The 16307-nt window shown below is 37.5% G+C and overlaps 1 protein-coding gene across 3 annotated transcripts in view; it reads left to right on the top strand.

Annotated features, from left to right (window-relative positions):
- Positions 1-325: 325 nt before the first annotated feature.
- The window catches only part of LOC113483264 (rap1 GTPase-GDP dissociation stimulator 1-like), a 42144-nt gene continuing 26162 nt past the window's right edge, over positions 326-16307 (top strand). For 2 of the 3 annotated variants that reach the window (XM_026854667.1, XM_026854665.1), the window contains exons 1-4: positions 327-524; positions 13673-13783; positions 14646-14768; positions 14934-15059. In XM_026854667.1, coding sequence (XP_026710468.1) covers positions 521-524; positions 13673-13783; positions 14646-14768; positions 14934-15059 — 364 coding nt within the window. In that variant the 5' untranslated portion in view covers positions 327-520. Of the gene's footprint in view, positions 525-13672; positions 13784-14645; positions 14769-14933; positions 15060-16307 lie in introns of all 3 variants that reach the window. The other variant, XM_026854666.1, reaches the window with a different exon arrangement.

Genomic DNA, 16307 nt, shown 5'->3' with positions numbered 1-16307 from the left:
ATGATTCAGGCATTGATATATTTTGGCTAGACCTTAGAAGTAACTTCTGTGAGCTAAACACTTTCTAAACCTCACTCGTGTACTTAGATGCCAATAACAGAACTGGGCTCTCTTGGAAATGTGTCCAGTAGATTCAGGTACTGGATCTAGTAGATTCAGTAATCACTCTTCTGAAAGAAATCAGAGAGAAATTAAATATAAATTATTTTGAAGATCTAAAAGTTCTCTCCCAGCATGATAATTACTGTGTTTCCATTTCTGTTAATGACCTCTAAGAACTGGAAACACAAGCAGCAGTAGAGGATTAAGTAATTATGGAGTATTAGATGCATTTGAAGAGCAGGGTCACAGAAAAAGACAGAAGGGGAAAAGAGAGTGAGCATGCTGTGGGGGCTGATCATCAGCTTGAAAGGTATAAAATATTCCCTCTTATTCACAGCTTGCTAGCTGTAAAGGACAAAGGCTCACAGCACAGTTCAGCTATTCTTTATTGTCCCCATTCTGGAGAGCTACAGTTTTTATGGGTAAGTAAAGCTCTTGTTAACTATAGATAGGTACAACCTCTAATATGTGATTAATTTTTTCTCATACAGGAATTGCAGATGTATGTGATAGAATTAGAAAAATAATTTAAGATCATTTAAATACAGAAGTGTTGTTCTATGATAAATGCAGTACTATAGGTGACCTGAAATTCTTGTGTGTCCTATTTCAAACAATACTTAACACCTAGAGTCACCTGAAAATTAAGGTTTGTTTAAAGAACACTAGAAAATTATGAGAATGGCAACAAGAAATTAACGCAAAGCTTTGGAAAATTTTGAGTTCTGATGAATTTCGAATTGAATTAAAATTCATCATTCTCTAGCATATTTATTCTACTTTGTCAAGCACTACTGAAAAGACTAGAGCTGTATTTAAGTGGCCCAGCCTTTGAATAGGTTTCTTTATGACTCAGCCTAGGTAAAGCTGGAGTGTAAGCCCTTAGCTACAATTGTTCCATGTGAAAGGACTGACATTCATACTGGATTCAAAATACACCTTTGACATTTTAATTGCCATTATTCTCCAGATCATTCAAAGGTATCAGGCAACTGGATCAAAGTGTTCAGGCTTCCACCTTCATTCACATGAGGGTAACTTACTCCACAATTAGACCTCATGACATCAGTAGAACTAATCCCAGTATTACTCAATGTGTTTAAAGGCAAAATAATCTGTCTCTAAGTGGAGTATGACAACTGAGCAGCCAGAGTAATTACCTTCCTAGTCAATTAAATAATTAAAGTGAAGCTAAACACTTCAGTAGCTTTGTGACAGTGATAAAAAAAAAAAAAAAAAAAAAAAAAAAAAATTTAATTTAAAAGCACCTTAAACAGTCAGAGAGATGGACACAAAATGTAGATGGACTAAATCAGTATTAGACGGGTATTGCTCCTGGCTAAACCAGCTCTTTTTGTACAGAATTATTTCTGTAGAACTGACTTTCTCTATTGATTCAGGTAGAGATAACTGAACTTGTTTCTTCTATTGCTACAACATTTATGTGTACCTGTCCTACTTTCCAAATGTTCTGTTCAGAAGGCTTATTCTTTTGAGATATTTCCTGATTGTGGCTCAAAGTTTTTATTCCCACTTTTGTTAGTGCTCTTTACAGCATGCACTTGGTCGCACAGCACTGTTTCTGTTCCCCATGGATGAAACTTTGGACAGCAGAATAATAAATGAAAATCATACACTTCATGACCCATACATTTCTAAGTATGGAGCTGTCAAACTTCAAAAGAAACATTCATTCATGTAAAACTATGTAACAGTTCAGGCAATTTTTAGATGTAAGCTGTGTTACCTTCCTTACAAGTAAAAATATTAAAGCTAGCCTGGACAATATTACAAATTCCTTGTGCATGTTCTCAGCACTCTCCAGTATCTTGCCATTTGCTTCAACAGTATTATACACTTAATACATCAATACCATAAAGAAATCCCACAGCTGCTGCTTTTAATTATTTTTTTTTTCTAATAGATTTTTAAAGCATTATGTCAGATGCACTTAAATAAATTGGAGTCAAAGAGATTGTTGCTTTCCAGTACCTAATAGAATTGAGCCACTCTTGTTCTGTAGAATTAGAATCTAGACTCCAAAGTCAATAAAGTTATCCTGAACTGCACAGGCTGGAGGAGAGGAGACAAGGTCCTAAACAGCATGGTGCTGAGCAAACTCCTCAAACTCTCTCAGCATCATTTCAGCTACATGTTCTTTACACAACAAAGCTTTTACACTTATGGAAGGCCCACACCCAGTAGCACTTCACTATTTGTGTTTCCATATTTCCTTCTTTTTTTCTAAACACTTGTTTGCATCACAAGATCACCCACAACCTCAAAAAAAACCAACCCAAACTTCTCTTTGTGACAATCCAGGTAACTTTTAATATCCATTCACCTAAAATTATCATTCCTGTGCTTTGGGATCTGTCACACCATCACCACCACCACCACCACCCCACCCCACCCCCCTGCCCCTTCATTAAAAAAGGCTAAAGTAATAAAATACAGTGCCAGCTGGAAAGAGTTGAATTATTTTTTCATCATTATAATATCAAAATCCAATTGGGGGGGGAAGCTTTTTTCCTAATGAAGAGCTGATTTAAAATAAAATCTACAGATAAAGATAACTTCATTCAGGACTCAGTCCAGTAAAAGTAACAGTATATTCCTATTTATAAACTGGTATGGGGACTTTGCTAGGGTCCTTCGTACACTGGAGTGTAAAATTACTGTCCTGTTTAGTCTAAAAATATTTGGCGATGAAAGCTACTCAGCTTTTCTGAAAGACCTGTAGAAACTCCTTCAAAGACACCAATTCCAGAAAGAAAAAGTAAATACCCATTTATGAAAAATTAGCCCATGTTCCAAATTAGACAATAACTTACTTCTAAGACTAAGAAATATGTACTTGGAATAAGCACTGTTCAAATCATTTGTTGGAACAACCAGCACCCCAAAACTATTTCATCAAAACTATTTCATGATTCTTTAACTTATCTGTGCAAAAGTAGAACGCTAAGAAGAAATCTAGTCAGAAAGTCCTTAAACCAAACTGCACAAGCCCATCACAGCAAAAGAATCTTATGACTTGTTCACAGACACTTCTTTCCCCCTTAATTAAATGCTTCCTTTTTTTCCTTTCTCCAAGTCTTCTCCCATACACTTTGATATACTTTCTGATATAAAACTGACTTAGATTAATGATTGAAGGCATTTCTTCCAGGAAAATAAAAGTGCACAGATCTTAACCTGATAGTTCTAGGTACTCTCACAAAAACTTGTATAGCATTATGTAAACATAAGTTTGTGCATGAAAACCTTATTGCAATATCTAGCCCAGGGAAAGATACCCAAGACAGAAGCTATTCACGTTATCTTGCATAGGCTGGAGCTATTACAGACATAAACTCTGACATGCTTTACAACTGAATGTGTGGAAACTGCTTTATTGAATTTCATTAATACAATCAGGGTTTTCTCAAAATGTCAAGCTGTAAGCCTGCTCCCTTTCAAACAGTACTGTTTGATATAATCATCCTCTTACACTGGCAGCAGATAACAGCTACTGGGAGGTCCCAGAAGCACGTCCTCTACAGAATGCAGGCTGCATTGCTGTCCTCCCTGCATGCCCCCCCTCCAATGCCCAGGCAACACCAATCGACCTGTGCAGCAGAGCTCAAACCTATTCATACAACACAGGTAACACTAGGTCAACATAATTAAAACAAACCAAAAACCCCACTACATTTCAAAAGTGTTAGGACACCTGTGCCCATCTACATTCCTTTAAATGTGATCCTTCTTGCTCCACTGAGAACAAGAACAAAAGTAACTCTTTATAAGTATCCATAAAGTGATGTACCAATAAGCAAATGCTGCTTTTGGAGCAGAGCTCTAAAATATAGGTCATATATTACAGCAACATGTTAATGGTATTAACCACTGACAGATTTTGTAAGGCCGTATTTTTTTAAATGTATGTCAGACCTCAGAATGATCCTTTTTCCAGTACGAGGTATCTCATACTGCACAAAAATAGCCACACATCCACACTAACTAGAGACAAAAAGTATTCCTAGCATGTCCCTTATGCAATCAACTTCGAGGCTATTTTCCAAGAATCGTTTCCACATTCCTATGAAGCGATAAAACACATCAGGATTGTCGCTACAATACTGAGTACTATAAAAGCTTCAGACAGTGCCCACAGAAAAAATTGCCAGAATTTATGCAAATTGTCACTACAGTCTACTTTATTCTGTAAACCTCTGAGATTAATAAGGAACCTCACTAACAGTGCTGTAGATCATGGGACAGCCTTATCTTCCTCAGCAGTGCAGAGACAAAATCCTCCCCCTCTCAGTGGCTTTTTCCAGGTCTTGGGTGAAGTCATACAAGCAAGTAGCAAGGACAAGACAGATGCAGATGGAAGATGAGTTGCAGACAAAAGATCTGTCCTTTCAAGAATTACAGAAACACTTTTTTTTTTTCTTTTTTTTCTTTTTTTTTTTTTTTTTGGCATTGTACCAGAGAAGCAAAGAAGAAAGGAAAGTCCTTTCAAGCCTGACAGTATAGCTTTGTACTACAGCCTCCTCAATCTACGTTATACACCTACCTCAAACAGCATTTGTCACACACAAGTGGAATAGACAAATGCTCAGGCCAATGAGTTTCCTTGCACAGACAACAATCAAAGTTCAGAAGCTTTAGTCTAGACAGTGGGACCTTTGTGCTGTGCCTATTTATAGGTACCAAAGGCAAATAATTACATTTTCCTCATTACTTGTCATCTGTCCATGCAGCTCCCACACTTCTGGGCTCCCTGGTGAGGCCTCTTGCCCTGTCAGCCATACCACATGGCTGGGCTTCCCAATGCAGGCTGGTCCTACTCTAGACTCTACCTGGTGATGCCCTCTCCACCACAGACACACATTCTGGCTTCAGTTGTGCTACACCAACCAAAACATCTGCAGCCAACCAGATAGCTCTGCAACAAGTTGCTGGGGAGAACCAGATTACATGAACTGCAATGGCCAGGGATTAGACTTCACTGCTTCGCTGCAGAGCCAGCAGACAACTGGAGGTCAGGAATGGCACATCTTCCCAGATATCCAGCCTAGCATTCTGGGGTCTACATCCAACACCTGTCAACATCTTAGGACAACACATGCTGCAGTCCGGACACCACCAGCTTTATTGTCACTGTCTATAGTCTGTAACACCCACCTACACTCCAAACAGACTGTTTAGCAGGGACAGCTGAGGATTGGACTGATGCTTTGATATCAGCACAAAGGCTTATATTTCACAGCTATTCTTTTATTTGGCTGAAAAAAACCTTGTAGGAGTTGTCAGCCAAAAGAAATTAGTGTTTTCTTTATTATGAAGTCTAACTGTTTTTTTCTCCACGGACAGCTCCTCAAGCTAAATTTAGGGAGCCAGGGAAATGAGACTGAATGCTATTTGGCTGAGACTATGATCTATTTCCCATATACTCACTATGACCAAAGGGAAGGGTTCTTTTAATTCACTTTGTGCTGCAAAACCACAGAATGTGAGCAAATAGCAAGTCCATCATACAAAAGATAAGATGTATAATAACTGTGTGATCAAAGGTACCTTTAGAGAACACCATCATTCATAAGTAATGCAGAAAACTAGACCTCCAGTAAGCAGGACAGAAGAATTTCATTCATTTCCATGTCAGTCAATTTGTCCATTTTTCAAAATATGTCCCAGCAGTCATAATTTGTCCAATTATTTATTTACCTGCTCACATGGGTGTAGACAGCATGTAGTTTTGCCAGCTCTGACAATTTACCCCTATATTTCACAATACTTGCTAAAATTAATACTTCCTGAAACTAAACAACTACAGAAAAAGCTGAGCTTTCATTTAAACCAGCAAGTTTAAATGTAACCTCTTGCTTACAAAGAAAAAACTGAATACATGACCCAAAGACAAACTGTTATGCATAGAGAAAGAAACTAATTTTTAGGTGCATTACTCATGTCTTTTGATCATAGTACATTTGTTGTTATTCCTGCAAGTCTGACTTCAAAACCCAAAAGCTGGTGTTCCCCTTACATTGCATAAAGAATTGGAGCATTTGGGAGCTCAGGCTCAGCATTAACCTATGAAGCTGGCATTATGTCAGACCTATTCCATAAGCACTGTCACAGTTATCAGGCACATAGAAAGGCACATACTTGTACACAAGTTTACAACATTTTGACTCCTTTATATCAAAGTGAATTTTATTCCTGTTCTCTATCCCTCATAAAAAGAAGTAAGTTTAGCAAGATATGATTAAGCAGCTTTTCATGCTACAAGTCATCTCTTCAGCACATATGTTTTTCCTGTCTGCACTTGGCTAGCTTGCTTCTGACTTATCTCACTGACCTGTTTTAGGTTATCCTAGGATAATCATATTTTACCTCTTATCTGTCTTCAGAGCTCTTCAGCCATTTTTCTTGTTGACCCCACAGGGCACAGCATCTGCCACAGGCCAGCAGAATCTGCTTTCTAACATGAGCTTTCCCCACACACTCTTTCCTGTAGTTCCTGCTTGGTAGAATTCAATTATCCAAGAATAAATTTGCAAAATTTATCAATTGCCATTTTCCTCATCAGTGACTACATATAAATTTCTGCTACTACAAGGAATATCAGTATCACCTTTTACCAGGGCCCCTCCTTTGAGCCTGAATTTCTCTGATAGTTTTCTGCAAATACCATCTTTTGATCATGTGAAGCATAGCTGAGTCTCTTACTATTAACAAAGGAAAAAGCCTTTGTTCATGCACTTACAGCTTTGTACTTCAATCATTGCACTGTGAAACAATAAGCTTCCACCCTGTAATTCCCACCCAAATATGCAACATCTCCTTTAACTGGTTATATTTTCAAGTTCTTCAGTCACTCATATTTTGCTTAAGTTAAACTATGTATAGGTTCTCAAGAGACAGATGTTATCAATTAAAACCCCTTCCTGCATCAGTGCACTCTCTTCCTTTTAAATCTCTTAGCCATATATGAAGTTATCTTTCACCACTCATGGCAGTCATATTGGTAGTAAAACTCTTGCTCAGGAGCAAACCACTCTGCCCATCCATCTGTTCTCTGATACCCAGAATGGTTGCAAAAGCAATGGGCAAAGGCTAGTTGTTGTGAACAACACAGTAGGCCTTCCTATTATTTTCCTGGAATTTTTAAAGCATGCTTACAAACTGTATGTATTTGGCCATTACTATTGGGAATATTTACCAATAGTCTGGACTAGGAGAAAAGATTATTGGGGAAAATGCAGTCCTTTCCATGTTCTGAGAGTGGGCAGGAGAGATTTCAATTCCCAGATGACATGGCTCCAGCCTTTTAGGACAACCTATACCAGCCATCCATTCTTACTTAATTCCTCCTTAAAGAGGGTTGCTGAGGAAGGCTACACATGCTCACATGCTCATAAACAACAGCACTTCCCAGGCTGAATTAGAGTAGTGTCAGGTGCCATTCCAAACAACATCTTTGATTGCAACCCCATGTTACCATACACGCTGGATCAAGCCTCAAGCTCAGTTCAGCTTAATTATACCAAAGACATTCCAGTGAACATCCACCAAGAGAACTGCAAATCAAAATGCTATCTCAAGCCTTCAAAAATGTTTCAAAATATTTCTACCCCCTCTTCTAATTTTAATAAAGCAAATCTGTCCACAAAGCAGAATTCATTTTTTGTTCACAGATATTTTCAAGTAACTTCCATGCAGAAGTAATTAAAAAAACCTCAAAGGAATCCTTAAAATGTACTTTTCTAGTGAATTCTTTATAGCTACAGTATAGACATAAGTAATCAACCACTTTATAGAGAAATAAATAAAACTCAGGTGAGTTGTTCATAAGTTTATCTGTCATCCTTGGGATATTGGTTTTAAATTATCTTCCCAGCTCCTTTTTACTCTAATGATTTTTCTACTACATCTCATCACTCCTGAGTGCAGTGACAAAGACACAAAACATATCTTTTAACATGGCTGTAAGTGGATTTTCATGGAGACATAGAAAATAGCTTATCCAATTTATAGGACAATTTTCTTGCTATGGACTTGAAAGTCTGAAGAGATGAAGGACCTGTTCCTCCAATACTTAACTTCATGCACCGAGGTAAAATAGTTCTATTGGAAAGAATATAAGTCAGCCCAGTCCCAGAACAGTGGCATGCCTTTCTAGAGATGGAATGTAACAACTCACCACTGGAGAAATTAAAAAACTTTCTTCAAATTAAATTCCACCATTCTCCTCCCTTCCCTGGTAGGGCCACCAAAGCCAAAAGGAGCAGCTTTTTCTTCCCTTGGTTACAGCAAAACTGCTATAATCATGCAGCTGCACCATTCATAGTCAGCAGGAATGTATTTGACCTTATAGGCTTTATTTGCCCTTAATACACATACACTTACCAGCCCTTCTATATTTCTCTATCTATGACTTAACACCATTTTTATGTTTCATCATGAAGTAAATACAATATCACATTCCTAAATGAGGAGACCCAGAACCTTACTCCTACTAGTATTGCCAATTCTTCTACTCTGCATACAGGCACATCTGTTACCATAGGTTTATATGGGAGATGCCACTGACTAGGAATTATTTTGTTATTTCAGTGAAGAGCACTGAAAAATATTGTGAGAAAATGGAGGGTTAAAGCTTAATGATTTTGCAGGCAGCCACATGAATAAAAATGCAATTCAACTTTTCATTTTTTTATTTATTAAATTGCTGGAGCCAGCAGCTATTTTCCAGTATTATGATTTGAAATTTTAGTTTCTTCAGGACTCTCATGTCTTCCACCAATTCTTGACCTGCAGAACTCTAGCAATTTATCAACATGAATTCTTATCCCTCAGCTGTTACACAGGATGCATTTAGAAGAGACTTGTGTTCCCTGCCCTGGTGATGATTTCCACAACAGAAAACAAAAATGAGTTTTCTCTCTCAATTCAAAATTACTTTGTGGAACTCAACCAGTCTATGTTCTGCAAGCTAAATTACAAACAAGTTCAAAATGAATACTTCCATGAATTTAAGTACAATTAAACAAGATAAAACTTCCAACAAAGAAAATCCCTAACAAGTTGATTACTAAAAGTTGAGAAAGTATACCAGGGAAAGGATATGTACTGTCTTCTTTTACTGTCCTTTATCATCTATTACTAGAGACATTACATGGAGCTAATACGACCTCTATTGTAAACAATTACCACATCCTTATGTTCTGGAAAAATAAATAAACTTTTTTCCCCAGCTAATAATAATAATAATAATAATAATAATAATAATAATAATTAGTCCATGGAAGAATCTCCTAAAGTACACTAAAGGTGTGCAGCACAAGAGTAAGTATATTATGTGAAATCACTGAAGCAAGAGGCAGCAGTAAAGTAGGCACACAAGGCAAGGCAACTGCAGTAAGTTGTTTCAAAGCCTCAAACAAATTGGATCATACTGACTTCACAATGCTCAGGATCCAAACAGTAATAAATGATACCAAATGTAGCATTTAGTAGTGCAAGATAGGATCTGTATTTCCTCCAGAAAAAAAATAGAAAATAGTTCCTACACATGTGAAAGACTCTAAGATGAGGGGGAAAAAAAATCAGATAAAGCACTGTCATTTTAAAGGCAGCATAATCAGTCACTGAAAAATATAGAGATGTGTGAGAGTCCTTCTTTCTCAGAGGACTTTACAGGTCAAAACTTTTGTTGGGAGTTGACACAGCTGTGGTCCAAGGGAACTGAAGAACTCACACCTCATGGCTCTGTCCCCACTGTAGAAGCCAGTTGAAATCACCATGGTGCAGCATGTTTTATGCATTATTGTTTCTGCTCTCATTAAGATGATCAAAAACAACTCCCACAGAAAAAAGTCTGGTTCCTATGCCTCTACTCAGTAGCTTATGCACAGATACACACAAACTGATAACTTAGCCCTTCATCTCAGGCTTTTTGTACTTTGATCTCCAGGGAGTCTAAGTTCAGACTCTGCAGGTAATCATCCAGAAAGTGAAAATAGAGCTTTCCAGACCAGAGCCTGAGTCCATTTCCCCAGCTTCTACAGTGAACTACTAAAGCTGATCAACAATATTTTGATAAAAATGGTGATTCAAGTGAACAAAAAAATATTCCTTGAGAACATGTTTACTCTTCTAAAACCCTCCTCAGAAGCCAGGCAGGCAGGCACTCCCTGTTGCCCGACAAGCTGGCTAGCCCAGCTGGCTTCTTTCCAGCTTGCCTACCAGCTTGCCTGGGCAGCAGGCCAGCATGTCAGGCAGCCCTGCCAGGGAAACAACCACATTTGCAAAAAAACTTTAACAAATTGTTCTGTTTCACTTGAAGTTCCACCATGTGGACATTCTGTTCCAGCATGGGATGAAACAAAATGTCAACAACTTGCAATTTTCCACAAAACAGAAATACCCTCTTCTGATCAATTTTAGTCACAATCTGTGTGTGCTGTTATTATTGCCTCTCCACAAAAATAACTGTGTCTTCAGTGTCTGTTTCAATTCTACTCCAGAAGCATGGACTTAAAGAGTACTCAAGAATCAGTCCCACGTTGATTCAAGTAATAAATTCTGAGTCTCTGAGAAAAGAGTTCAGTATTTTAAGACTGCTACTGTTAAACACTTGCCTTGTGCAAGACTTTTATAAAAATAGCTCTTCAGTCAGCTACTAGGTCAATTCTGTTGCTTACAGTACTAATTTCACAACATTACAGACTGTAACCAGAGGGATCTTATAGAAGGACTTTGTTTGTCATCATGCATATGGTGTTATTCTACTGGTCTATTCCCTGGAGAAATAACAAAGCAGATGGATTTCTAATTATCACTATACCAATCTAATGAGTGTCCAGTAATGTTCACCACTATTTATAAAACAACCTCCTCCAGCTTAAGAGATCTGGTTGCCTTTTCATCTTTCTATACATTCTAACTGTATTAGAAATGTAGTTGCAAATAACACTACTGCTCTAATTACAGGATAGAGTAGAAGTTAAATGCATTGCCTCATGCCAACACATTTTGGGTCTTGATAAGGATGAAATCAAAGTTCAGTAATTCATTCTCACAGGCTCCTAATTTATTTCATAATGCTGTATCAGCAGTTATAGCCTCCTGCCCACTCCCACAACATCTAGTTTAAGATCAAAGGCGATTCAACTGTCACTTTGCTCAGATGATTTTTTTTTCTGTAGGAAAACTGCATTCTACATGTGTCCTTCATTCATACAAAATCAGCAAATTATGGCAGGAGAACTGGACAGAAATGGAAACCAATGATTAATGTTAATTTTTTTAAGCAGATCAAAGTAAATCATCCTTGTACATTTATCTATGAGTTTTCAGCCTGTTTTCATTAATAAAAAAGGCAACAAATACAAAGTTTTTTAAAAAAACCCATTGATCTCTTATCAATTTTATGCCTGTGTTGCCCTTAGCACATAATTTTGAAGAGACCAAAGACAAACACAGAGTTACTACTTTCAACTACAAAGCCTTTCCAAGAGACATCAATATGTACAGCTTCAGTTTCTTACTCAGAAAAAAAAAAATATTGACGTTCACCCATACAGATTTTTAATCTGATTAATCCAGCCATTTGTCTAAGGATGGCATCTTGTTTAAAGCACAAAACTGTCATTCTTAAATAACTGCTTTTAATTATTTTAAGCCAAATAATTTTTTGTCCCAAAGAACAGTAACAGCATTTAATTATGTTCTACTTCCCCTTTCTTTAATTCAGCCTCTCTTCAAAACAGTACAAGACATTTCTATGTTCCTCTGACATAAATTCCTGTATGCACTAAATGCATTCTAATTTTTTAAAATCTTCCATTAACTAATGGACACATTAAGGAAAGAAAATAGTGAATCCATCAAACAACAAAAATAGACTATGAATTATTAATCCCGGACTGAATAATTTTTAGGCCAAGAGTCATTACTCATCTTTTTCAATGAAATAGTTTAAATAGAAATGTTCTTTTACTACAATTTTGATAACACCTTACATCTTTACTACATAGCTACTGTGTTATCTACTTAAGCCATCAGTTTTCCAGCATTATTTCTTGCATTAATTTCAGCACTTTAGGTCTTTTAGTTTTCAGGAAGTAGGTGGAGGAACCTGCAGATTGAAAGGGCAGATTTAGAACAAATCAATAAAATAAATGGTTACCAATTGTCAGGACTGGATGTTATTCCCCAGAGTTTGTAAGGAATTTTAAAAAGAATTGTGAAATCATTAACTGTGACATGCAGAGTGCTATTTAAATCATCTACAGGATTAATAAGGTGGAAAACACTTAAGAGTGGCATGAATTTACAAAAAAAAAAGTTGCAAGGAATGCAGAAAATTGAAGTACAGAAATCTGATCTCTGCATAGGTAGAACTGTAGGATTAAGTAAAGCACAGAATTACTAAATACATATGATAAAAAAGGACAGCGTATATGAATTGGAGGAGACAAGCAATGCCCAACCTCTCTCTAAATATATTTTTAAGGAGCTGTCAGGAAAGTGAATAAAGGAGATACTGTTAACAATGCATTTCAATTCTACAAACCTTTCCATAAGGTTTATCATCTAAACTATCTTGGGATATGAGAGAAGGCTATTTGATGAAATCTGAAAGGCAGAAAAAAGACTGCTTTCACAATAGAGAGCCATAATTACTAAAGGTTACCTTTGCTGGAACCTGTGTCATTCAATATATATTCATAATCGATCTCAAATAGCAGAATGGTAAAGAGGTTTTGGATTATTTTAAATTTAAACCAACTGCAGAGATTTGGAGAAAAAAATCTTACCCTGTATAACTTGGGATAAAGAGGCACATGAAGTTCAGTGTCTGTATATGTAGAATAATATACATGGGGAAAAGATGGCCTAATTATGAATAATTGGGGGCCCTAAATTAACTCCTCCTGCCCAGAAGAGAGTAATTTTGAATACCTGCACAAAACACATTCTTAAATAGACAAAGGATTAAAAGAGTAGAAAACAAAACACTACAATCTGTCTTAATCCCAGTCTGCCTGTCCATCAAAATGTATTAAATACATTGATGTAAATACTAGGTGTGTTTGTAAAGGCCAAGGCTGCCAGAAAGTAAGGGAGATGTATGTTACTCTATCTGTTTCATTCTTGCATTTTTTCAGTGTCTGCTACTGGCTACTATCAGGGTAGGTACACGGCTAGTTGAACTGAAAGTACTATCTTATGATAAAGAGGTATTTAGAAATGACAGGCTTGATTTGGTTTCTCTAATTATTCCTCTCCTCCCCACCTCAAACTCTGCCACAGTTATTGCATGCTAATTTCTTTTTCAGATAGAATTTATTTCTGCATGTTTATGCTTGCACAAGTGCTATGAGCTGAGAAGCAGACCAAGCCTTTGTACTCATACTCTTGTATTAAATGAGCTATTCAGTGAACATATTGAGATCTAGATCCTTCAGGAGATATCTTGTGGCCAGCCATTGTCACTGAGAGAAATACCAGAAAGAAATCAAAATATTTTCCATACTGGCTCACCCGTTTTCTATCCCATTCTGTTTAGAAACCCTCAGTCAGCACCTGGAATACCTTGGGCTCTGTGGAGATAACACAGAGGCTGAAGATCAGATCCTTGAAAGTCTAAATGGGATTCTCCTGGCTCTTACTGAAGATAGCTAAGTATCACTCCAGATCACTATTTAACCATTTGCACAATCCAGAAGCATTCACTGGAGGTTTTTATCTATTGTGTAATCTGTATTAGGCAAGAAGTGATTGCTGCTGGAACTACAGCTGTCCTCAGCCTGTTTTGATGTTTTCTTTTCTCTTTCTGTACTTGCAAATCCACCTGTGACCAGATAAAGCTACTGGTCAATAAAACACCTGACCCCACCGAGAAATTCCAAATTTAATATTCTATTTACTACAAACACCTAGGTTTAAATTGGGGTGACCTCATCAGGTCAGGAATTTTAAGAAGTAGTTCCTAGTCTCCTTATAAGAAAGTCTTTCAGGTCTCCGCACATTCTCCTGAAATTACATAAACCTGTATTTATTTGAATCTCCTGGCAGATGGTGATTAGCCATACTTTTGACAAAAAAAAAAAAAAAAAAAAAAAAAAAAGGCTAGGGGAATTGATGGTTCTAATTGCTAGTTTAATAAAAGATGTTATGCCTACCTACAACATTAATTGCTAGGCCACACCTCAGGAATAGAATCTTAATCCCTGACTTCCCAGGCCTTATGCAAGCATCTTTTTAAAGTCGGAGAAGATGAAATTGCTTTCCTCTTTGCTTTGCCACTTGTGCTTCAAATTCAGCATATAGCAGAATAATCAGCTGTAACTACATTTGCTGCAATTCAAGCAGATGACTGTTCCCATATACTTAGACTGAGAAAGCCTTTAAGGACCTTGTTAAATCAGAGCCTTGGATCCTACAGATAATCCACTCAGAACTCTAAGGAAAGAAAGCAACATGTAAATAAAACAGTTGCAAATCTATTGCAGGTATTGTTAACACCCTTATCATTACAGAGCAGAGATCCTTCAGCCTACTCAGAGAGAGTGGGATCTTCATAACTTTGGCAAAAATCCTGAAGGGCAATACACGATGTGCAGTGAAAGCAGCCCAGGTGCTTTCAGAGATAGCCAAGAATGGTATGTTGTACTAAAGTGTTACTACAAGGCATATTACAGCACATTAGCTGTATGTTTCCATTCTTGAGTTTTGTTTCATAGATACCAGCTATTAGTCTTAAAATTGCAATTGATTTATTTTGACATGGCAAAAAACCTACAAATCCCTCTCCTTTACCTACGCAGAGGAAATGAAAAAAACGTGTATTGAAGCAGATTTGGTTCTAGCTTTGATACCTCTGCTGGAGAGCACAGACCAAGAAATGTTGCTTCATGCTGGGAGGGCTATTGGCCGTATCTGTTATGATAATCGTAAGTATCTTTTCCCTAGCAGTAAGGCATTATTTTATAAAGGCATTGTAACCTGTAACTCATAATAATTTTATGACACCTGAGCACACAATGCACTTCGACCTCCAATTAGATATATACAATTCACCCAGCTCACAGACTGTAGGTTGAATGCATCCCAAACACCTCACAAACTCTCGATTTCCCCCTGTATTTTTGACTTCAAGGTGACACATCTTTGTCAGAACTGCTCTGCAACTACAAGAGTCTCACATATAACATAGCATAATACATATCTTAATTTTCTAGAAATGCTTTGGGCCCAAATCCTGAATAGCTTTGTCTTCTTTCAGAGTAATACCAGTGTCTATAAAGCAAGGCACTTATTTAAAAAGCACTCTACAAAATAAAAAATACTGAGATATTTATATATGCAAGGAATGGCCTCTAAGAACATTGCTTGAATATAGGAGATCTTTGTGGTCCATGTTTTTCCGTAAAGCCAGTATACTAGCTTGCTTTCTGGTCTCAAAAACTAAACACTTTTCATTTACTTGCCCCAACACTTTAAGATATTTTTACCTTGCTGGTTCAGCTAGGATAGGGTTAAGCTTCCCCAGCAGGGAGAAGGGATCTCCAGGCGGGTTATTCATACCATGCTGATGTCAGGTCCGGGCGCGGGAGCGCGGGAACTTTTTCCTTTGTGGCTTTTGTCGCGGGAAGCATACGAGACAGGCTGATTGTGTTCACTGCAGTATTTCTCTATATATCTCTTGTCTTGTTCACCGTTACTATTGTTTATTGTTGTTATTAATGCTATTGTTGTTGTTCAGATTGTTATTTATTACACTGTTGTATTAAATTTCTCCTTATTTCAACCCCAGGGTTTGTGCCCTACTTGGTCCGAGGGTGGGGGAGGGACAACAGCAACATGGTCTGTGGTCCTGGCAGGGCTTAAACCACCACAGCCTTCCTTGGCAAACCAACGTGGGGCACAAGAAGGTTGAAATAAGACTCAAAAAGGGACAGACCCTGACCAGAGTGTGTTGGACCAATCTCCTGGGTGCAATTTTCTCTGTTTGTATTTGCATTCCTTGATAAGAAAATGTTTGCAATGCTGGCCAACTTGCTTGCGTGGTGGGGCTGGATTAATCCTTATATCCACTGTATGTTCCCAGTGCTGGTGTTTTTTGGCAGTGCAAAACACCTCAAGGGGCTTGTTTTGCTCTACTAGCTACTGACTGATTATAATGTGTTTGTATCGGTGTG

This window comes from Athene cunicularia, assembly GCF_003259725.1.
Source record: "Athene cunicularia isolate RWA chromosome 9 unlocalized genomic scaffold, athCun1 chr9_part1, whole genome shotgun sequence".
NCBI lineage: Eukaryota > Metazoa > Chordata > Aves > Strigiformes > Strigidae > Athene > Athene cunicularia.
The sequence above is the reverse complement of the archived record's forward strand: the minus strand, read 5'-3'. Positions and strand labels throughout refer to the sequence as shown.